Source organism: Anoplopoma fimbria, chromosome 7 (assembly GCF_027596085.1).
Source record: "Anoplopoma fimbria isolate UVic2021 breed Golden Eagle Sablefish chromosome 7, Afim_UVic_2022, whole genome shotgun sequence".
In the NCBI taxonomy this organism is placed as follows: domain Eukaryota; kingdom Metazoa; phylum Chordata; class Actinopteri; order Perciformes; family Anoplopomatidae; genus Anoplopoma; species Anoplopoma fimbria.
In genome coordinates this window covers 20,292,368-20,315,737 of record NC_072455.1, presented here as the reverse complement: position 1 = coordinate 20,315,737, position 23,370 = coordinate 20,292,368, and the positions used below count along the sequence as shown (strand labels likewise).

At 38.7% G+C, this 23,370-nt stretch overlaps 1 protein-coding gene across 1 annotated transcript in view; it reads right to left on the bottom strand.

The window, feature by feature from the left end:
* Positions 1 to 729: 729 nt before the first annotated feature.
* arap2 (ArfGAP with RhoGAP domain, ankyrin repeat and PH domain 2) overlaps positions 730 to 23,370 on the bottom strand; it is a 109,488-nt gene continuing 86,847 nt past the window's right edge. The window contains 11 exon segments of the mRNA XM_054601561.1: positions 730 to 4,146; positions 4,263 to 4,471; positions 4,868 to 4,990; positions 6,836 to 6,899; positions 8,013 to 8,048; positions 10,594 to 10,676; positions 13,005 to 13,135; positions 13,663 to 13,791; positions 16,712 to 16,829; positions 17,586 to 17,660; positions 21,392 to 21,469. Of these exon segments, the coding sequence (XP_054457536.1) occupies positions 3,972 to 4,146; positions 4,263 to 4,471; positions 4,868 to 4,990; positions 6,836 to 6,899; positions 8,013 to 8,048; positions 10,594 to 10,676; positions 13,005 to 13,135; positions 13,663 to 13,791; positions 16,712 to 16,829; positions 17,586 to 17,660; positions 21,392 to 21,469 (1,221 nt within the window). The 3' untranslated portion in view covers positions 730 to 3,971.

Genomic DNA, 23,370 nt, shown 5'->3' with positions numbered 1-23,370 from the left:
TTTTCAAATACATGTTGCAGTTTTGAGATTATTGGATCTAACTTTAGCTCTACTTCCGGCATGAGTTTCTTAATTAGCTGCCTCTTAAAATAAGTTATTAAGTATCTTATCTTATTAAGTTATTACGTCCATCACAGTGAATTTTGTGGAAGTTGAATTATTGCTGCTTTATAAACTGGCAGTGCAGCATCAATGCGGATTGATTCGAAAAGTCTGCAGTGATTATTAGCTCGAAATTACAATGTAACTTTTTCAGGATTTTCCATTGTTATTTTACAACCTACACATCAGTCATACAAAGATGACATACAATGTGATACATTCTAATTTCTTTCATATGCAGCTACTTTTACTATTCAGTCACCCAGTCCTGAAAAGGGGCTCCTCGGGCGTCTTCCAGGTCCTGAGAATGATATGCAGTCCAACCGTAATGGCATTCTTAGTCCAGTGCTTCATTGACATAATGGAACGTTTGACAAAAATGCAGACTTTATCATATATATTATAATTTTATTCATTTATTTATTCACTTTTTCCTCTAATCTTTGCTTTTTTTTTTAAATAACTGAGTTCTAATTTAAGTCTTTTTTACAAAACCACTGGTTTCATTTTTTTAAATGAACATCTGTGTATGAATTAGACCTAATCACCATGTGTTGAAATCTTGATGAAAACAGTTTTCCTGGAATGCCTCCACCGTGAACGTGAGACTCCAAAAAAACGGTTGAAAACGGATTAAATCCCCGTAGAATGAAAGCAGACAGAGGCCATGTTTAACAACTGCTTACATATATTTAAATCCCTCTCAAACAGCTTGTGCAGTGTTATCCAGGTTTCATGCTCAGTTTTTCACAAACACGTGCATTTTCGCCCTGATCTTACCATTTAAAACATACTTCTGCCACTACCTTATGCTTGCTTATGTGTGTTGCGAGTCTGCGGTGTTTATTTATAATTATTAAATAAAATGTGTTTTAAGTAATGAGCAACTCTACCTGTCAATTTAGTGTAGTGGAGAAAACAATCAAATATTTCCCTCTGTGCTGGAGAAGGAAAATTAAAGCATCAATGAAAATAATCAGGTTAAAAACCGACAAATTGTGCTTAAGTACAAAGTTTGCATTAATGCATTTAGTTATAAGCGATATGGTCAATGCCGTCGCATGACTTTGCAGAGCTTTCCACTGACCTCTCTTACACCATATGGTGACCTTTGTACAATATGGGCCTCAGAGGGATGGCAAAAATGCTGGGTTATACAGACACAGAGGACAACAAAGGTAAATGGTCATCCAGATTGGCAGAGGACCAAGAGATGGTATACACCAGTGCAAGTAAATACAGGAGACGTGAGAATTTTAAAGCAATTATTACCTAAACCACTCAAGTGAGTTATAATGTGATTACAGAGGTACAAACATAATATCACACATCAGATCCAAGAGTTCACGTCTTACAGTGTTTCCCGCTTCCCATGGAAGAAAGGCTGCATGGAATGAAATTGACTCTCAAAAGGCCAATTAAGTAGGACCGTATTCATTTCCAATAGTGCAATGAAGTTATAACTAATATGGGCGAGGGGAAGAAAACACATATTTGCACAGAGCAAACAAAGCCCTCATAAGAAATGCTCAGACCATGAATGAATAAAACGTGGCAGCTCCATGATTAGAATATAAGGACATGAAACAAAGGACAAGCAGCTGGTGTACGAGGCATAATGAAAATAAAATGTTCATATGAATTTTTCATGGAGGAACCTGTGTGACAATTGCCTATGTGAGCATTTTCCGACAGCTATACATTATTCAACAAAAGGCGTGTGACTGGAAAGGGTGAGTTTATTCTCACATTTCACTCGAGAAAATGCAGAATTTAATGAAATCATTGAATAAAATGATGCTTCAATTATGTATAAATAAGTCAAAGATGGGAGGATGGGGTATTTTGGTGTTTAAATCCACAACGGGGCTTAAGTTGCTCCACTTTCTTTCAGGACTCCGTCTCCTAAATTTTGCAGACGTGTTCATGGAACACAACAAAGTGCACAGAAATAAATCTATCCAATGGACTATAAAAATCCCTATAGATACTGTGCAGATTTACCAGTGGAAAAAATGGCCAAATGACTGCAGTATACAACCCTCAGAGAGCAGATGCAATATTAAAATAGAAATAAAAACACAGATAAAGAGCCCTTTGTAAGTGAACAGAAGAAAAAAAAAATCCAATCATGATGTGTAATAAACCTGAAAGAAATGACGGTAATTATCATTTAACACTGATGCTTTCATTATCATATTATCTTGATAGCTTTTCCTCATGCAGTTTTTTTTATTTGTACCTAACTGTAATTATCTGATGGATCTGGGTGTGTTTGTATTTTCATTACTGTACAAAAGTACAGAACTGGTCATTTCTCTAAAAGCAATTTCTTGTGTGTCTCTCTCTTTTTGAAACACAATCATCACCTCTACCATCTCCATTGTTCCCAACATCTGCATTTCTATGGAAACACAGGAAACATCATTTTTAGCCAGAGCTTTTGGCAATGAAAGAAAGAAATACAAAAATACCGAGCACAGTATTTCTCCTCAATTTATCAGCATGGTGAGTGAGAGTCAAGCATGAGTATAAACAGAAAGCATCAAAGCGGAAATTCTAATATTTAAGGTTGTAATCTGTTCAGGATTGTTAGTTTTACACCTGAACTGAACAGAAAAGCTGAAATCGTGTTTCTCTTCAGGTTAATTTATCTCTCAACGCCTGCTTCTGATTAAGAATGATATTACAAGACTTGATGCTGTTATTATTTGAGGATATTCGATGGTGTTTCTGCGGGGTTGGGTTCAATCCCCAGCTCCCACTGTCTGAATGTTGAAGGGTCGTTTGGAGCACCATTAGGTGGTCAGATGTCAAATTTCATGACTGTACCTGTATTAATATGACAATTTAATTAAAGTTACTGTTCCTTAAACTACAAACCGGTTCAGACAAATGTTCAGCGTTAATTATTTCGTTATTGCACACTGAAAACACCGAACATTAAGGTTAAACATGCACAAATATTTCAAGTAAAGTAGCATGTTTAAGCATTTTCTAATGTTTATTTCTAGCTTAGATTTATACTGTGCATTCAAATTACAAATGGTGGCAGCCAGTGAAAGGTTTAAAGTGGTGATTAAAAACACTGCTAGGTAGCTAAGCAGCTAATGGTTACAGAGAAAAAAAGCTGGTCAACTGTTAAAAAAAACAACTTAAAAAATATAATTACAAATAAATAATACTTTCCCACCACTAACAGCATATTGCATACTATGGCTATTAACCACTATTAATAGCTAGATGGCCCTTAACCTGCTCTTCTCTTTTGAATTTGCTTACATGATTTTCATTGCATTTCTGTAAAACACATACTGTAATTCTATATAATGGAGGACCCCGTCAGGTTTAATGCTGATCATAGGGAATACTCTTTATAGCTTCTGCGGCATAAGTGCTTGTAAAAAAAAAAACAACAACATGTTAATTAAAAAAAAAGCGTTACTCAATAAGGATTAAAATGTAGTCAACAGCATTTTCAAAGTAACTGCAGACATAAACGCATGATGCAAGCCCTTTGGAGTATTTCTGGAAACTTCTGTGGTTTGACAGTCAAACATACTTTTAGTATGTTTTAGAAGAGCGGCATATAAATCACGCTTTGTAGTGCTTGGGTCAGTGCCATGTCCAGCTGAGGTCTGCATGACCTCCAATGTCTTCTACACCTGTTTTCCCACATCCCCCTGTGTATCGGCATCCTTTATATCCAAGTTCAGAAGCAGTCTTCAGGCTATGAAACCCCCCTAATGAATACAACTTACTTTGGTTCCATCTGCATCGTGTGCTCTTTCTCTGCATCTTTCTGGAATGTTTGTCCCACGGTTCAAACCGACCTTTCTTTAGGTACCTCTCTTTCTTCTGACTTCCTGTCAATCGTTGCTCTTGGTGCTGCGAATATTCTTGCTCAGCACCGAGTTGAGTTCATTCATCAGACTAGGAGGCATTATGGCCTCCGCAGCCCGAACAGGTCTCCTGCCGAGGGGCTTACAGCCACTCTGAGGGGGGACAGGCAAAGCCAGGGGCTGGGTGCTGGACGGGGAGTGGCTGGGGCGGGGATGGGGACGGGGGTGTCGAGGCTGGGGCGGGGATGGGGACGGGGGTGTCGAGGCTGGGGCGGGGATGTGGACCGGAGGTGTCGAGGCTGGGGCGGGGATGTGGACCGGAGGGGCAGGGACGGATATGGGGACGGGGACGGGAGGCGTCGAGGCCCGCCAGCGTCCACAGAGGTTCTTCTTTGTGAGACTTCTGGGGCCTTGAGCAAGTCTTTGTGCTTCGCCCCGTTGGCCGTGGTGTTTGTCTTGTGGGGGAGAGTGGCGTCCTTGGTGGACCTTGGGTTGCCATCGACAACAGAAATCTTCTTTTCTGTCATCTGTTGGTAAATGTGGCGGATAAAGATGAATGGCATTATATTGAAAGTCATCTACAGACTACAGGAGACACCTTAAAGCACATTTTTCATGTCGAGAGTACTTTGTACATAGGAAATCAAATGTTCTTCAACATCACAAGAGTGGTACCAAGTCATGGGACTGATATTGTTTTTAATATGTGAAACTTTCCAACAGAATCTTTGAGCTGAAGCCTTAAAAACATGTTACTAAAACTGTCAGCAAACAAAATAAATAGGAAGCATTTATACAGGAATTGTGTTTACAACTGAACAGGCTGCATTGTCTAAACCAGCTACTGGGCATCAACATTTTAACACGTATAATATATAATATACAAACAGCGTGTACTGTTCATTTTGTCACTGATTTCTCACCTGTTTGCTGGTGTCGCGGTTGTGTGTGATCTTTTGGCTTTCGGTCACAGCTGCCCCTTTGAAGGGTTTGAGATGTGCAGCCTCTTTTGAGTTACCCGTCTTTGAACCGAAGTCAGAACCGAACTGGAGACACACAGCCAACAGCAGATATTACAAGTACAGTAAGTGATTCACTGTGGACAACAAAGATTGTTCATGTTGATTTATTACCTTTGATTGTGCTTTGCTTTTACAGATGTCAAAGTAAAGGGTTATACATAGACACAAAACTTCTAGAGACATTTCCTTTATTATGACAAAAAAGAACTATCAAGAAAAAAGAAATGGTAGAATTGGTATCAGTGCACATCATGTATAGGTATAAAATGGTATTTTTGACTGGACTATCTAAAGCATCTTTAGAAATGAGGCAGACGATCCTGTCTGCCAACCCAGCAGGCCAACTGTCTTTTGATCTCTGGCTAAACTTTCTCTTTAACAACTTCTCCTTTTTATATCACCGCGACCCCTAGACCTATAGAACTGTCTCTCTTTAACAAATCTGTATTTCATCACTGCTAGGACCTGTCCTTGGACCTTTACACCCTCCCACAACCCTCACCACCACCACCACCACCACCAGCAGCACCACCACCACGAGTCATTCCACCTTGCTTCGAAACGAGGTCCTTCATCGGCAGTTGCTATGGAAACTGTCTGGAGCACAATGTTCGCTAACAGGTAAGAGAAAGGAAATCAAGACCGCTGAAGTGCTCTCTGTCTACTTTCTCATCTACTCTCTCTCTCTCTCTCTCTGCCCTTCCCACAAGTCCTGTGTCCTTCCCACAAGCCCCTGTGTTGGAAGCTGACAATCCTGATATTTAGCGGATTTGGGAGGAGAATCCTAATATTTTTAGCCGGCTCCAGTCTGCTATAGATTTAGTCTTGGTAAAGCTGAGAGCTTCTGCAAAGAGCACAGAAAAGTCACCGAGCCCACTGAAATAAACACCTTGAAACACTTAGAAACAACAGACAAAAATCAGCTTCCCCTTTAGATCAATCTCTCCCTGACAACGTTGCCCTTTTTACTTGCCAACCCAAACTAAGGCACTAAAAGGGCTTTTTACTGTAAGCACCCGTGATAAACAACACCGCGCTGCAGACAGGTTCCCATAAAGGAAGCCGAGCAGAGGGCTAATACCGATTAAATGTGCTGAGCTTACAATACTGAGCGGTGAAATCCAAAGACCGTTAGATCTTTCCAGTTTAGAATGAGTGCGATGTTCGAGTTATGGTCGTTTACTTGGAAATGAGCAGAAAAGACGTATTTAGTCTAATGGAAAAAAACAAGATGGGTATTTCACTCAGTAGTTAGGGAGGAATATAAGGGTGAAAAATAATACAAAAATATGACTCATTCGTAGCTGCTGTCCCCGTGTTTGCTTTGCCTTGCATTATTTATGTCATATGTGCTGTGTCAGCGACTGACAGCGACAACACTTAGCTGTATCTGGGGGCTAAGTACCACAATGTGATTGTTACAGTCGCCTTGACCTTATTCTCACAGCTTTTCCACATAAAATGATTTATGTTAGTGCTGAGTGACCTCGAAAAAACTTTCCTGTTCACTCCCTGTTTATGTATCTCATCTGACTAACAGCACAATGGAAATGGATGATTGGGGAAACTATGATTTATCATATCTCCTCTTTCAGAGCTATGGATTGTAAAAGATGATTTATTCCGGTCGTAATCCGGTTTATTTTTCATCCAAATAAGGAGGGGAAAGTAAAGGAATGTCTCCGCGATGTGCACGTCACATTCACTGATATTTTTTGGTTTGCAGCAACGGAAAAAGGGGTTTAGAGAAAAGATGAAAACACATACTTCACTGCCAGAGTCAATGCACGCTCTGCTGCTTCATTAAGCATTTGCATGAGTGCATTCCTCCCTCTTTTATTCCAACATCTCTGTTGCATGTCGGCTTACCTTCATCCTGACGATGTCAGTCACCCAGCTGACCTGCGACTCCCTCGACTCGCAGCAGAAATGCCTGAGGAGGGAAAGCTCAGATGCATGAGTCGCTCATTTCCACCTCGTTATGTTCACACTTATTTGAGCCCAGTGAGTGGCTTTGGTGAGTCACAGCACTGGACACAGTCTCTTATAATTACATGACTCTGCGTGGGTATTGGTGATCAATGCTGTAATTAACACTCAAGGATGATGGTTTAAATAATAATTGTAACCTATGCAGGTTTGTAAATTATTCTCTTTGGTTTTGAGCCGTTTCTGCTGTCGGCTAATGGGGCCATGTACTGTACTTTACAAAAATTTCTAATTTGTGCTATGTAAATAAAATGAACAATGTAGCAATGTCTTTTTCTTTTTGGTATGCACTGTATCATTTTTTTAAATGTATTTTCTGCTGTGCTTTGAATCTAATTGACGAAAAATGTAAAAAAGCAGCCTTAAAGTCACTGGTGTCACATGGTAAACAATAAAATAAATGTCAAGGAAATGTCTGCATACAAGCTCGTAAGTCAACAGCGCGGCTAACAGCCTCCCAGGATGTGGATGTTTAACAAGTATAAATGACCTTTACCATGTTTACTACCTTAGTTTGAAAATCAGATATCTTAATCTGGATCAAAGTGGAGGACCGTCCGACTAGCAAAGTCCTCCCCAGAGTCAATAGCATAGCCAGAAAAAAGCACCCGTTTTCTAATTTAAATTATTTTCAGTTGGGACAAGTTTGTCAGGGATACCCCCATCCTTTTCATAAAAAAATCAGTAAAATAGCTAGAATTGAGTAAGTTAAAGTGACATCTTAAATGTTATGATAATAGCTAGCATTTGTCAAGAAATCGCAATTGTCAATTTGAAAGGCAGCAAATAACGGTTCACAAGGAAGCTACAAATAGAGATTGATTTTTTTTTTTTTAAAGAGAACACCAGACAGCAGCATCTCACTATGTGATCATCAATAATATATATATTTAAAAGCACTGATGGTTCCACTCCTAATTCACTTGGAAGTGCAGTTCTTTAAATTCAACTTCTAAACTCCCTGCCACTTGACTCTCTTTTAGAGATATTTTAAGTGGAAAGGGTAAAAGTCAAACTCATCAATTATTGAATTAGAGACCTTCTGCGCGACACTCACCATTGTTGTTTATCAGTGTAGACTGTGAAGCCCCAGCTGTTAAACGAAAAGGACACAGGTCAGATTTCTGCGTCTGCAAACTGAATCTTGGCCTGTGAACAGCTTCATTCACAGCTTTAAAAAACATGTTTTTGTAAAAGTAAAGTGAAGAGGAAAGAGTTGTTGAGGAACTGTTTAAGATAGCAGCCGATCCAAACCTTTTTATCTGAAAGGCAAAGAGTTCACAATAAAATGCATGACGCTAAACAATGGAATTAATTAAATCAGTCAGTGGAGCTCCAGCCCACATGTTTATGCAAAGTGTGCTGGTCTCCATTAGCCTTAAACTAATTTCTAATAGATACAAGATATGCACAAGATAACACATTTCTAAAGTTTGCTGTATGTACAATTAATGTGAACATGTGAATTCATTGTATGATGCAGGAAATGAATTAAAACAAAACTCCTTTTTCTTTTGTGTAAATAAGCTAGCACATAGGTAGTGTGCGGTTAAAAGATCACTTTCCCGGAGAAGACACCTTCCCTGAAACCCCTTCGCAGCTGTGGCTGAACAGGAGCAGAGGAGTGGAGGAGGAACAAAGCGAGAGAGGGGGCAGAGAGAGAGCGCCCGCAGCCCGGAGCAGCGATCCAGCCCGGCAGTAGGCCGCTCACAGATAGACCTCTGCCTAATGAGGTACCGGAGCGCTGCCTCTCCGAACCCTCTCACTACGACTCTCTGCATTCTCCTCAGCGCTCCCTGTCTTTATTTCTTTATTCACCGTAACACTTCTCCCCAAAGCCCACTCAACAGCATATCTATGATACCACGCTCTATCAGCCTCTCCCTCTCCCTCTCCTTTCCACCACCCTTCTCTCTCTTCATCTCCCACTCCTGCTCTCTTATCCACTTTCCACTCCCCCTGAAGGACGGCGGTAATGCAGACAATCGCTTGCCGGACTCATTTTTCACGCTTCCCCAGACTCCGCAAATTCAGACATGGGGAAAATTATGAGGAATTAGAATTGGGTAATGTGAAATATAGTGTTTGGCTTCGGCAAAAAACTTTTTTCTCTGTGTTTGACCAGCAAGTACTGCTGAGGGGTTTGGCATGTGTCGTAAATTATAATAATAGCAGATCATTAAAATAAAACAGTGGCAGCGATGTTTTCTACGCGCGGAATGATTTGTATTTGTTAAAATGCAATTACATTTAATCAATTTGGTTACAGTGAAAAATAGGATGGGGTCAGGACGGGGCTTGGGTATCTCCTGGTGACGCTAACCTTTGAGGGAAGAGAAAGGGCAATTTATCTTCGCCGACAGATAGTTTACAACCAGACAAAGACAGTAGCGGTGCTAAATAATCACCAGTTCATCTTAATAAGAGAGGGGTGGATCTGCTAAGAATGTGCGGCAGTTGTTTTGGCTCTAATAAGTCACGTTTGACCACAATCATTATGCAGCCACACTGTGTTTTTGCACGGGAAAAAAATATGGAAAATAGTTTAATTCAATATTTACTGCACCATAAAGAGATATGCAAGGAAGGAGTGGAAATGTATACAAATGACCATTAAAAGTGGCTCATAATTGTTGATTAACCATGGCCGTGTGTTTGTGATTAATCATGTGGGAGAAGAAGGTGTGAAATGTGTGGTATTGTTGTTTTATTGGCTGCCAACAGAGGGGGAGAGAATAGCCATCATCCACATTTATGTGATATCTATATGACAATGAAAAAATGAAATTGCATCAAATGAATATATGCTCATGAACTGCACTTTAAAAGGAGCTCAAAGAGAAAGCTATGAAAATAAATTTATATTTTTTCTCAAGTATTATTTTGTCTGAAGCCGAAAATAATATACTGATTACCTTTCTGATTGTTTCTATTTATTTACAGTAGGAATCTTGTCAAAGCACAAACAAACATGTATTTTACTTTCTACTGCTTTATTCCTTCGCATAATATGACAATAATACATTGAATGTGGAAGCTCAATGCTGACCTTGGATACAGGAGCTTGATATAAAAAAAATAATGGTTGACCTACTATGTTTTTCTATAGCTTTCAGCCTCATATCATGGTATTCTCAGTGCAAGGACTAACATGACAAAACAAGCTAATCAATCCTCGGGTTACAATTGATTCTGCCAACATATTCCTTCCATGTACAAAAATCTTCCTGATGGATTTTTTTGTTATCATTTAAGGAGACTTTTAAATTAAAGTCACAAACCTTAATGTTCAGCTGACACTATATATTATTTACCATTTTTTTCTTGTATGTGGTAAAAGCAGAGTGTGTTTGAAGTTTCCCAAAACATTATGTTTACCGGTTTCTTTTTTTTTTTTTTAACTCTATTATGTTCCTTAAACCATCCAGCATCAGGTCTTAATAGTCAACACTTCATTCCAATTTGACCCTGAAGGTATGTGGCAATGCAAGACATGCACCTAAAATTGTAATTTCCGTAGTCTTAGTAAATATACCAGAGATTTCAATCCTTCTCTCATTCATCTACTGTACTTTCTGATTACGGGTAGATTCAGGAACAGACACCAGAGATGTATTATGCATGTGAGTGCAGTTTACCTGGTTGGAGGTTTCAGCTTTTTCTTCAGGCCAAGGTAACATTTCACAGAGTTAAGTTGGATTACTTTCTCTGCTTTAGTGGCCTGCAAAAAAAAAAAAAAAATAAATTAATTAATTAATGAATTAATGAGGGGACAAAAAACACACACAAGATACCCCAAAATACAGCTTTGCTTTAATTCTGTCCAGTAATGCTTGTCTCCTGGGTGCAGCTGGTGCAGGGTAAACCACAGAAAACAAAAACAAATTATAGATGTGCTAGATGAACACATTGCTCCAACATGTGTGATACCATAGAGTTTTGCCACACTCACACAAGTAAAAAGTATACAATAATAGAGTTTATCAATTGTATGACACATGTCATCTTTATGCTGAAGTGTCCATGTGGCCTCATATATATACAGTACCAGTCAAAAGTTTGGACACGCCTTCTCATTCAACTACTTTGGAGAATCTAAAATATAAAACATATTCTGGTTTGTTGAGCATTTGTTTGTTTACCACATAATTCCATATGTGTTCCTTCATAGTTTGGATGTCTTCAATATTCATCTACAATGTAGAAAAAAATTAAAATAAAGAAAAACCATTGAATGAGAAGGTGTGTCCTAAGTGCAATCTTAAATCAAGAATAGTAGCCGAATAATGGACCAGAAGTATAATGGATAATGGATCAGAAACATAATGGACCTATCAGCAATAATAACATGGATCATTCTGTTGTGAGGCACTAAAAGGAAAAAAATCATGGTTCTGCTGCCTCCCAATAAATTCATATATTATTATATATTGAGAAAGTCACTCTGAACTCTATGGGCGGTGATGTCATGAGTCAGCTATTGAGAATAGAAGCATTTTGGATGTATCGACTCCTTGGAGACACATGGGTTAAACGCCTACTTTCGTAATCTACTTACATGTATTATCTTTTTTTGTTAAGTACAGTGTTAGGTTCTAATATTAATTCATTTTCTACCATATTTTTGACATCCATCTTCAATATTTGTATACCTGTGTACACTATGATATTTCTTTATTTCATATTAGTCATCTACCATTTTCTAGGCTACTAGTTTTTTGCTACCTTATCATGATTGTATTATATTTGTGGTACCTTCTGGTATTGTTTATGGTGCCTCATGGAAAGATCCACTCTGTTGTACTCCTGACATGTTTTGGATCTTTTAATGGAAATGTATTTATCTATATTCATATCCAGTTGCTACTGCCTATTATTGTTTATTTTGGCAGTGGTGGCTGTAGTGGCGGGGTTGTGATTCTTTGCTAATAAGCTCTCCATGATTAAAGTCACACCTGATGAGATTCAAGCCAAAACCGAAACTGATAAAGCAACATGATAAAACGAGTGGTTCTCTTTTTCTTAAATGTAATTTGTCAGTAAAACAGTGTCTAAATAAGTATCCTGCTGTTTGTTAGTTTTTTAATTTCTTTTGGTACACTACATTAAACTCCACCAAACTAAATAAAACCAAAGTAAAACAAAATGCCAACAAACTATCCGTGCCACATCAAAAACACGACAATCAATTTGGATCATTACCAGCAAGCCTCTTCTTCCAAGCAACAAAGAACAAAGAGGAAGAGAACAAAGCGAACAAAATCAAAGTTTGCCTTTGACACCTACACATCACAACCCCGCCCCCCAATTCCCCGTTTCTTCCAACATAATTTGTGCTAAATAGAGACCTGGCAATAATTGTGGAGGCCAACGAATATCAATTAAATTTCAAAAACACTTCTTAATTCCTTAGCATTTACACAGTAATTAGCCACATACTTGTGCAACTTCATATTTAGAAAAGCTTTCAGTGAAAGCACCCCCACCACACACACACACACACACACACACACACACACACACACACACACACACACACACACACACACACACACACACACACACACACACACACACACACACACACACACACACACCTCAGTATTTTCCCTCCGCCATTCTGCCAGAATCACTGCACCTCCATCAATTATTAACACTTCTTCACACTCCTTTACAAATCCCATGTTTCAACTGCAGAAATGTGCTGAGAAGAAAAGTCCTCCGGGGAAGCGGGGCCTGCTGGTCCTCTCTGAAGCACAGGCTGTATTCTTCCTCTCTTTAAAACAGAGTGGGAAGTCCGCAGCCATGGCTATGTTTTATTTTCCTTCTTAATTCAAAGATTTGGAACCCTGAGACGGACATGTCGCCAGGGAGATGAAGCCGAGACAGTCTGGGTCCTAGAGCAGTTCGACAACCTTTTCAATACCCCCGCGACACAAAGCAATCTGTGTTGGCCTGATATGTTGTGTTTGCATGCAAAAACTAATGGTGGCAAGAGTTTACAGTTGATATGGCAGCAGATTAAGCTGAAAAATAAAAGTGTTCTTACCTTGATATCTCTGTAGAGCAGCAGCTTGTCTGCATGCAGTACAACATATTTATCATGGAATTTGTGCCCTGACAGCAGTTTGGGGGATCCATCGTTGAACTTCAGATAGTCTTTTATCAGCTGTGTTTGGTCTGATGTAAAACACAATAAAAGTTCATTAAAGAGGAAAATATTCTGCCAGCCCAGAATTAACAGAAAGTCTATCAACTGGTGCTGTAGCGATTACTCTGTATCTATCCATGTTTTCAACGGTTTATCCATTGTATTTAGAAAACTGTTCCCACTGTTTATCCATTACTTTTAGCTAACTAATCAAATTTCTCAGCATTTTTGCTACAAAAATCCTCATGCAACCTCAATGGTGTTCAAATGTTACAGTTGACTCAATATGTAAATCCTTTCGGTTAATACAATCATACAACTTTATATTTATTTCATTAACATACGTTCAGTTACTTGACAACTTCATAAGTTGATTGGGATATACTGTTATAAACTAAATAAATAAAAAACGAGACAGATTAATCTTTAATGACAAGAAGATTGAATGAACAATTACCAGTTCACAGGCAAAAAAAAGAAGAAAATACATCCTGTATTAAAATTTGCATTAATAGGTTTACCTTGAGGGTTTTGTACCATGAATGGCATACTGTACCTTTTCTTTCAGATTCTCTTTTGGCACCTGGAAACTTCTTTATAATAAGAAAAGCAGACCTAGGGCAGTCCAGAGTACTCCACTCCAGCACCTGTTCAAGAATCCTCTCATTTCCGTGCAACGGCCGCTCTGTTGAAAACAAAAGGCCACGGGTCAGAGGGAGGCGAATGATGATCAGGTAGGAAATAGTACCGGTCAAAGAAGTCAACCGCCAACAACAAAGGAATTCTGTCACAGCCTCATATCACAAACGCCATGACAATTTGTAGTTAACTAAATAACTGAATTATGTTGTTGTTCTACCCATTTTCATCACAGAGCAGTTTAAATTATCTCCAGCATATCAGGACCTGATTATAAAAACACACTCATGTGCAAAATAGACCTATTATCTCTTCCTAATTGGTGAACAGGGTACATGCTATCAGCCAAAAAAAAAGAAAAAAAGTAGATAATTTGTGTACCACCACCCCTGCTCTGATGCCTCCGTCTCCACACACCCATTTTTCATAACCGAAGGAGGTAAAAAGAGCCTCAGCGGCATAACTTATTCATAATGGTGGGCTTATCTTCTCTCTGGAATCTCTGCAGACCCAGGCCATGGAATTAGTTCCTCATTCCCCAACAAATATTAGCTCCCCTTTTCCCGCCTATTGTCCTCGATAACAGTGTTTATCTGTAGCTGTCCTCCAAAATGGCTAATTAACGCGCTTTCCCTCCCTTTCTTTATGGTTTTATGAGCAAAACCTGTCACGCTAACGCCTTCAAAATAGCTTGACTGTTTACTCTTCTGCAGACATATTGTCTTGGCATGGAAAATATGCTGAACCGTCAGCAAATATATATTCAGTATTCAACACACCTTTTTTTTTTTTTTTTTTTTTTTTTTTTTGAAGAGGACGGCGCGTCCTCTGTAACTTTTTGAGGAGAAAAACAAACATAAGAGCGCGGTGTAAACTCTCAGTGAACTAATGAAAAGTGCACGGGGACCGCCAGCTAAGCAACTTCACAACAAAAGCTCAACTTTGACTTCCCCTGGCTCGCTGCTTTCCCCAGCGCTGTGATCAAAATGCGGGTGTGTGAGGCGCCGGGTGCCAACAGTGCATATTAATGCAAGATGAGGTGGGTCAGCTCCCTGGGTCAATCATGCAAGAGAGAGGAAGGTAATTCATGACATATGATGGCAGAGATGATTAATTAATGTGCATATAATCAAACCGACGATGCTTGGCTAATTTTCTCAGTGTGCTTCCATGTTCGCAGACACCGGTTCATTAGAGAGATAACATAATCCTCTAATCACGAGGTCCTTGGATGAGAGTATGTGTGATCTTTGTATATGACCTGGATAAAAGTAGCCATTTAAATGGTGATGTGACACATTAATCACTAATTGGCAGAAGTGGGTGGAGTAGCAAAAAAACTGTACTCAAGTAAAAGTACTGCTCAGCAGCAAGTAACTTCAATTAAATAAATGTTGTGCATGTGCATACTAGACTGTTTCTGTTATGTCACAAAGTCATTAAAAAGCTGTCGACATGTTGCTGTGTCCTTAAACTGATCACCCTAGTAAAGTTTCTCCAATCACATGAAGACAATTTGATTAGAATAGTGGACAGATCAGTCTCTTATCTTTCAAAAAAATGGCTCATATCCGATGACTCACTTAGGCTAATTAGGAGAAAAGTGCTGTGATGTTTCATTATTAGTTGCCTATTAAATGTGTGTTCACTTCATCACGGTGACCTGCGTGATGAAGTCCACATGAAATAAAAGCGGTTTGTCTTTTTTTGTCACTACCTTTCTGTCTCTCTTCATCAGGCTACACAAAGCATGACTAGTTAAATCCACACTAATGTTTTTTTTCTCTAAAAATCTACTTGTGAAAGTGTAAAAAAGTTAAAGTAAAAAGTTTTGGTCCATTAAAACTAATTTGACATGTACAATTTACTCAAAAAAGGTACTTTAGTAAATGTAACATGAATAAGCTACTACCCATATAATAGATCTGGATATACTTTATATATTGGATATAATGCAGATACTGTAGATGACAGTTTTATGACTACGAGATGCATTGTTTGACAGAAGGGTAACTTTTGATTTCACTTATTAAATAAAGCTATATTTTATTCAAAAATCCTTTAAAATGGTTGTCAGACAACAGCTTTATTCAGTTCTAATCATGCAGCAGGTACCTGTACTATCTAATGACAAGGACATTCAGTGTGTTTAAGTTAACAGGGGTCTTTCAGAAGTGCAAGTACATATTATATTTTGTATAAAAAGTGAAAACAGATATTACGACAAAAGTGCCGACTACTATTGCATGGGAACTCATTTTCAGAGAGATAAGTGTATAGAAACATAATCAAATTTATCTGGCCTTTGTGAGTCCAGCACTTCAATTATATATAATAAATGACTTCTTGACCCATCCGTCTAACAATAAGGAAGAATGAAGTATTTGTCACTGAAGATGCTCTTCTGGTTGATTAAAATAAAATGCTTGTTTAATTTTTTTCAAATGGATTCCAAGAAGTGGTGATTAGTGAGAAGGTTTTTTGTCAATGGTATAAAGAAACACATGTTGCCTTGAAATGAATCCCAATTTCAGTAGTGATAAAAGATAGTTTTCTTGGTTTGAGTTGATTGAGGAGGAACCTGTACAATGTCTAAGAATTCAGCATGACTGTTACTCTATTAAAGCAAGACTTAACCATAGTGTTATTATGTTCAAGCTGCAATTAAATACAATTTTTATTATGTTATAAAAAAGGAAAGAAAACATTTTGTTCAATTACATGCCTTCGAATGCTTTTTTTTTTTTTTTTTTTTAAAGGGGTAATTTATAGCAACAGTTGAGAAATGATGTATAATTTCTATCATTATCATTTCATTATTATTTCAATTTTGACCAGGACTGTGAATGTTGGAGATAATCACACATCAATGACTGAAATGCAGAGTTTTTCAGGATGCTTTGTGATTTAAATAAAGCATCATGAGCAGAGAGGATTCTACTCTCTAACGTGGAAAACCTGCGTACCTAACTCTCCGTTCTCAATGACTTCAAACGTGGTCCAGAAGTCATCGGCACTAAAGGCGACGTTCTTCATACTCAGCGCCGTTTCTGCAAGCTCCATGGATCGCATGCTGGGAGAGACCTTCCAACAAACACAACAAACAGGTGAATGCATACGGAGGCTGACAACAAAACAAGTAAAGGAGAGAACAATCCAACAAAGTAAACACCTCCTGCATAAAACAGCTCGGATCATAAGCTCCCTGGATCGATGTCTTTGCCTTCAACCATCTCCCGCTTTGAACAGCCACTCAATATTTTACATGTAACACTAACTGCACAGATTTCTGACTCGCAGCCACGTACACGGTGGTTTCACTGATTAAATACTTGCTTCTTTGTCAAGTTATCAGGCGTACCTGAACCGAACTGAACAAAGCGAATGTTCTACTTAACTCCACAGAGAGAAAAGTGGAGTATTAAAGTCAAACTGTGCTACTGAGTGCTCCTCTTTAACCCCCATCCCTATTCTGCCGACCCCAAGAAAAGGAGTCCGAAAACCTACAGCGGCCTGCTTGCCTTGTAAAAATGCAATTACTCACACAATTAAATCAGACGTTTCTTTGATTAGTTCGCTTTTGATTTATTTCTGGGGCGGTAATCCCATCAGGTTAAACCACGAATGTCTCAGCCCTATTCCATCAACCTCTCCACCTCTCGTTCTACCCCACCTGCATTCACATGCCTTCATCCCACACTCCATCTCCCCCTCACTGTTTCTTATTTCACCTCAACACCAAAAGGACCTGTGGGAAAAGCAGGCATACACACAAACTCACATGCCCGCATGCCAGCTAAAAAAAGTACACGTTAACTCACACCCGCCATACTCGTATACCTTGATTAAACAGCAGTTCTCTGGCTCTTTCTTTTCCAGGTACACCTCAAAGATCAGGTCCCCGGCTGGAGAGAACTGTGGAGAAAGAGAAAGAAAATAGAGTGAGACAGAGAGATCAGTTGAATTACAAAAAAATAACAATGCAGCAGGATTAATTGGCTTTTGCTTCTAAACTCGCACTCCAGTGTGGCATGAATCTAAATGGAGAAAAGTGAGAGAAACAGTTAGTGGATTTGTGGAAACCAAAGGTCGTTTTCTGAGCTGGAGGCAAACTAAATCCCAGTAGCTTTAATGGAATCCAAAAAACCCGGGCGAAATAAAGAGAACATGTGTGAGACAAACTCGTGAAGGTGGAAGCGTAGGGTGCATGTTTCACCTACACTAAATCCGATATGCTCTCCTCAGGTGTTAACTTTAAGTGTGCTGTGAGTTTAAAACATGTTTTGAGGATGTACTTAGAACAAAAATGTTCAGGGATTATTATGAGTGGAAAAAAATGAGTGTTTGTCCAATGTTAGCTTTACCATGTTTACAATTTTCTTCTTTACTGTAAATATAATCTCAAGGTCTGAACATTCATTGTACATTCATTTCTGAGGGTGAACATAGGTCATCGATGTATACAAACAAAATGTTTTATATACAGTTCTAAGCCTTTGTGGCAGTCAAATATTAAAGTTTAAAGCATCAATAAACTAAATTGCTTTGTTTCAGAGAAATAGAAACCAAAAATTGATACCTCTCTTATGTCTTTCTGTAAAGTATAAAGCTAGAGCCAGGAGGTGACTAGCTTGTCCTAGCATAAAGAATGTAAGAAAGGGGAAACAGCTAGCTTAAACCTTAAGCCTTACACAAACAGAAATGTTAAAAATACAACTTTGTGATTTTAACCACTCTGTAAACACAAAATAGGTGTGATTACATTGTGTTTGCTTCTATTAAACAAGATTCAACATATTTAAGTGTTCAGAGCCTTTCACACAAGGCACGGTTTGGGCTGCACTAGCCGCTGAGTTTAGCGCACATCGCTTTGCGCGGTTCAGCGGAAAAGCGGCGTGGCGCCAAGCAAGCCGGTGGAAATTATGTGTTTTCGAGGACAGTGTCGCCGTTGCCGCGTTCTGTATGAAAGGCATGTTAAGCTTTAGAGGGTATTAAGCTAACATAAACGTCAGAGAAAGCACATTGTTAAACTTTGAAGAGAGCTGCGCTAGCTGTTTCCCCTGCTTCCAGCTAAACTGAGCTAACCACATCTTTGCAGCAGCTCCATATTTAATACAAAAATATGACATTCAGTCATTGATCCTTTTGTCTAAAGAAAGTGAATAAGTTAGATAAAGTAACATATACTATGTATAAATACATATGTATAGATCCCTGTGCAAGGCTTTTTAAATTTCCCTCACTGGTAGACAGAAGATAGCCAGAAGATGAACAAAGATATATATTTATTTAACTAAATGTAACCTATATGTGAAATTAAATGGGAGACATTAAAGTGGCCTCTCTGCCTGACATTAAGTAATATTGCTGCTGTCAGTCCAAATGATGGCACCTTTCTCTATGTGTTGGAGCTGTAATCCTCTCTGAATCTAATTAAAAACTGATTTTTGGTGTGAAAAACAAGAGAAGTTCAAAGAGAGGAAAAATTTAGCTTTAAAAAACAAGAGACACAGGATCATACTTAAGTCACCAAATCCTGATTTCTGGTTAAGGGGAGTGGTAATCTAACTCTAGAACATGAACGACTACACAAGCACGAAAAATGTGTCTTTTCCTTTGGCTATCTGGAAATTACAGCTACTTTTCGTCATTTGAATGTTCAGGTGAACTGAGGTTTATTACTGGCTTGATTACTTTCACATGATAAGAGGAAGGGAGCCATTTATGATATCTGCGGCCCTAAAATGACACAGGAATTACAGTTTTTCAAACCAATTCTGTCATTGGGAAAATGTCATGCACAGATATAGCACCATCTTGGTTTTGCTAAGTACTCTTTCCCTCCTTCCATTCAATAGGAGAAAGACCAGGAACAATTTACAAACAGCATTTGTCGAGTGAAAAAGACAGCGAAGTGGAACAAAAAGAAGTGTTAAACGGTTTTACATCTGATTTCTCAGCAAAGAGTGAAAAAAACCCAGCAATGTTCTATTAGAAATGAAGGTATTTCTAATCTTTCCCAAAGTCATACTCTCGCTTCACTCGCCCTGGCTGTAAATGCAAGTATTGATTTTAAAGTGCCAATTCTACCTTAAAAGGCATGACATCGCCTTGCACCTCATTATAGCACTGATTTACTTACTCCCTCAGTCCAGCCTTACTATCCACTCGCCTCCTTGTCATTCTCTGCCTTTAAAGGAAACGGGTGAGGTCACTACCTCCACCTGCAGGGCTCGAGCCCTCCGAGACAAGCTTAATGCAAGAATTGCAAGTTTTTTTAAGTCCCATCTGGACTGTATTTTCTTCCCTATTCGGCAATTTAGCTGTAAGTACTGCTGTGCCCGAGTACAGCCTCCCTGCGCAACTAGAACAGTCGTAGACTAATTGTCTTGTTATAAAATCTCCAAACCAGACGTCAGTTGCTTAATTTTGCACATCGATGAAAGTGGTTCCATTTTTCAGAAGAAACAGCTCTGATTTCCTGATTTTTGTCAAGTAATTCATCTCAAAGAGACTCTACATGGTGAATGTTCATTGGCTGTTATTGAAAATATGATGAATGTTGAACAGAAAATGTATGTTTGCCCTACTTTTAGCACCCCAGGCATAAAGAGCTACACTCAACACTGTTCCAAACATCTGCTGAATAAAAACCCACTGAAGTACTTTCTTTTTTAACATGATAGCTTACATAAACCTGAGCCACATACCACTATAAATAAACTGCATGCATACATAACCGACACAAGTGCAGCCTTTATGAATCTGTGCGTGGGAAATTACATTCTTACTTATATTTAGAGGGTTACGAGAAAGCAACTCTGCAGACATCATTGCAGAGGCAGGGGCTTCGGCATGAGGCCAGTGAGTGAAATGTTATTATAACTGATATAAATTATAGCCCAAACTTTGAAAATAAAATTATCTCTATATAAAAGAAGATGATGAATGTAACAATTTAATGACTTTAAGCAATGTTTCACTTTGCGAACATGTTAAATCATCCCTAAAATAAGCTTATCCATTATCTCAACAGAGACATTTTTTCCATGCTGGCTTGCAATTACACTAAATGATTGTTCTCAATGATAAAACAAATAACTTTTCTATTTTTCTACCAAAATTGTCTGAGGTTAAGACCTTAAAACCCTTAAATTTGTGTCCATAAGCAAAATGTTGTCCCAATTTTCGCCTCCGACAGCTTTGTAATAGCACTGGCTTTCCACTGAGTAACCCTCCTGACCCACAGCAGCAGACGTGCTTGGAAGCGGGTGGACAAGGTGGAGAGAAAGTGAAGGCGGGGGGGGGGGAGCAGAAAGGAACGGGCATAAACAACTTGTTTTAGATTTCGACAACGGCAGCGGCGTGTGATTAATATTTTTTTCCCCCAGTTATCTGAACCAAATGTTTTTCTCGGCTGAGGCATCCAGGCAGAAAGTACCTGCCGGAAAGGTTAACAGGGACAAAGCCCTTTTTTCCCCCTCCCCCGGGGCACCTATTTTTTTTTCGGAGAAACATGAAACTTGTTCAAATGAATCCCTTATTTGAGAGACCTCGAAGCGCGCAGGCAAATCAATACGGAGCACACAAACAAACGGAGCACCCATTGGTGGTTTCCATTTGGGGTTCCTGCGAGCTAGACTCACTGTGGTGTCCTTCTTTTCGTTCCAGCGTGTGATGAAGCTGTTCTCTCTCTCCATCTGTTGCACGCGGTCTTCATTGACCTGTTGGACACGTGTAAACACATCAATTCAAACCCCAATGAAGAAAAACATAAAATTGCCTGATGGACTCAGAAAACCGTTTTTTGAAGGCGACATTCATTTCGAGCCCTTAAATCCAATACATGGAAGCCTGGATTAAACCAGTATGCATCACACGCATACTGCAGAAATGGGTTGTTCAGCAAACACTTCTAAAACTTCTTTTTTAGTTGGCAGGGATTTTTTTATTTTGACACAGCTCAGCACCAAGAGAATACTCTTTTCTTTCACAAAGCTCTGTGTGGGAAATTATATTTTTTATTCCAACTTTCTTTTTTTTTTTTTAAACACCATTATCATTTTCAGAGAACAATTTGCTTTGTTGGAGTTCTACGAATGGCAGGGAAGATTGGGGGAGAGAAAAAAACGAAAGGAAAAAAAAAACCTCACAAACTCATCGTGTGTGTTTAGGCCTGATAATGGGCCCCGTCGACGGCATCCAGCACAGAACTGGCGCTTTAATTAGCATAGATGTCTCACTCGTTTGATGTCACGGCACATGTATTCAGCGCTATTGGGCTCATGATTGGTTGAGCTTAATGGCTACTTGTCATGCGAATGACAGCGTCCCGAAACCGATTTGGAGTGAATGCTCCTCCTTTAACGTCAGAACAAGAGGGATCCGGGCGTTCTGTTGGGAATTAGCAGTCGCTCTGTTCTGCGTATCCCCATAAGCCAGGCAGCTCTCCAAGGGTAACATCGATCCCACACCCCCCCGCCCATCCACACATCAGCAAAGTCAAGCCAAGTGTGGAGATTTGGCAACAACAATTCTGCTCCCAGATGGTTTTGAGTAGGAGAGTGCAACTAAAGTCATGCGTTCAGCTTTGTTAAGATATGCAATATGGTAATGTGTGAATTACTTTTAAAAGAAATCCCGTGTCATTGATCGGAGAGTCATCCTTAAACTAGCAGCGTGACCACATTATACTGCATATACTGCACCTTTTCCTACAGTTGTTATAAGCAGAAATGTGTCAGTTTATCTTCTGGTTTATAGAATTAAACTTTATAGTTTATAATAAATAGTTTTATTCATAATTCACAATGTCAATACAGATAACATAGAAAGAACCAGAAATCCTCCACACCGTCATTTTCATTTGATTTATCGAGTAAAGATGTTTTCGTGGGTCTAACGAAAGACGTTATCGAGAATTAACCCATTCTGTCAAAACGTGGCTCCTTTTTTTAGCTTTCATAGAGCTTTTGGTCTTACACGCATGACAATAACACTTAGCTGAAATATAACTTAGTTGTTTGGATACTTTTTTAATTTAAAAGTATTAAATATGAGAACATATTTTTCCAATTTAGTAGAACATTTTAAAATCTTGTGTCCCAGGCCAAATCATTGGTATATAGAGTTTGTTTAGATCCATTTTTAAGGATGGCATAATCAATAAGAATGGTCTCTTAATATAATTATAATTTTTGCAATAAGAGCAGAAAGTTTATCACATAATGAATTTGGAATTCTTAAATAACAGCTAAAATGATTTTAATATTTAAAAAAAAAACGGTCAGACTGCTCAATCAAAGGGTCGAGAACTGATGTTTCTATCGATCTTTTTTGTCATCATATTATATTTCAAATAGATCAATCTCCAAATCATACAACTGGACTAATTTCACCTAAAGCAAAAAAACTAAATTTTTGTTCTAGGTGACCTGTTTTTTCAATATAATCTTCTGTTTTCTGGAGATGTGCGTCATCATTGTGTGTGTAAACACAGTCGCAAAGACACTGGTTTCCATGTTTGACTGTTGATTGTAACAGCTGAGCAGAAAAACATTAAATTAAGCAACTATTTTTTCCATGACTGGTAACTATGTACGTTCTAAAGTAGGCAGATGATACA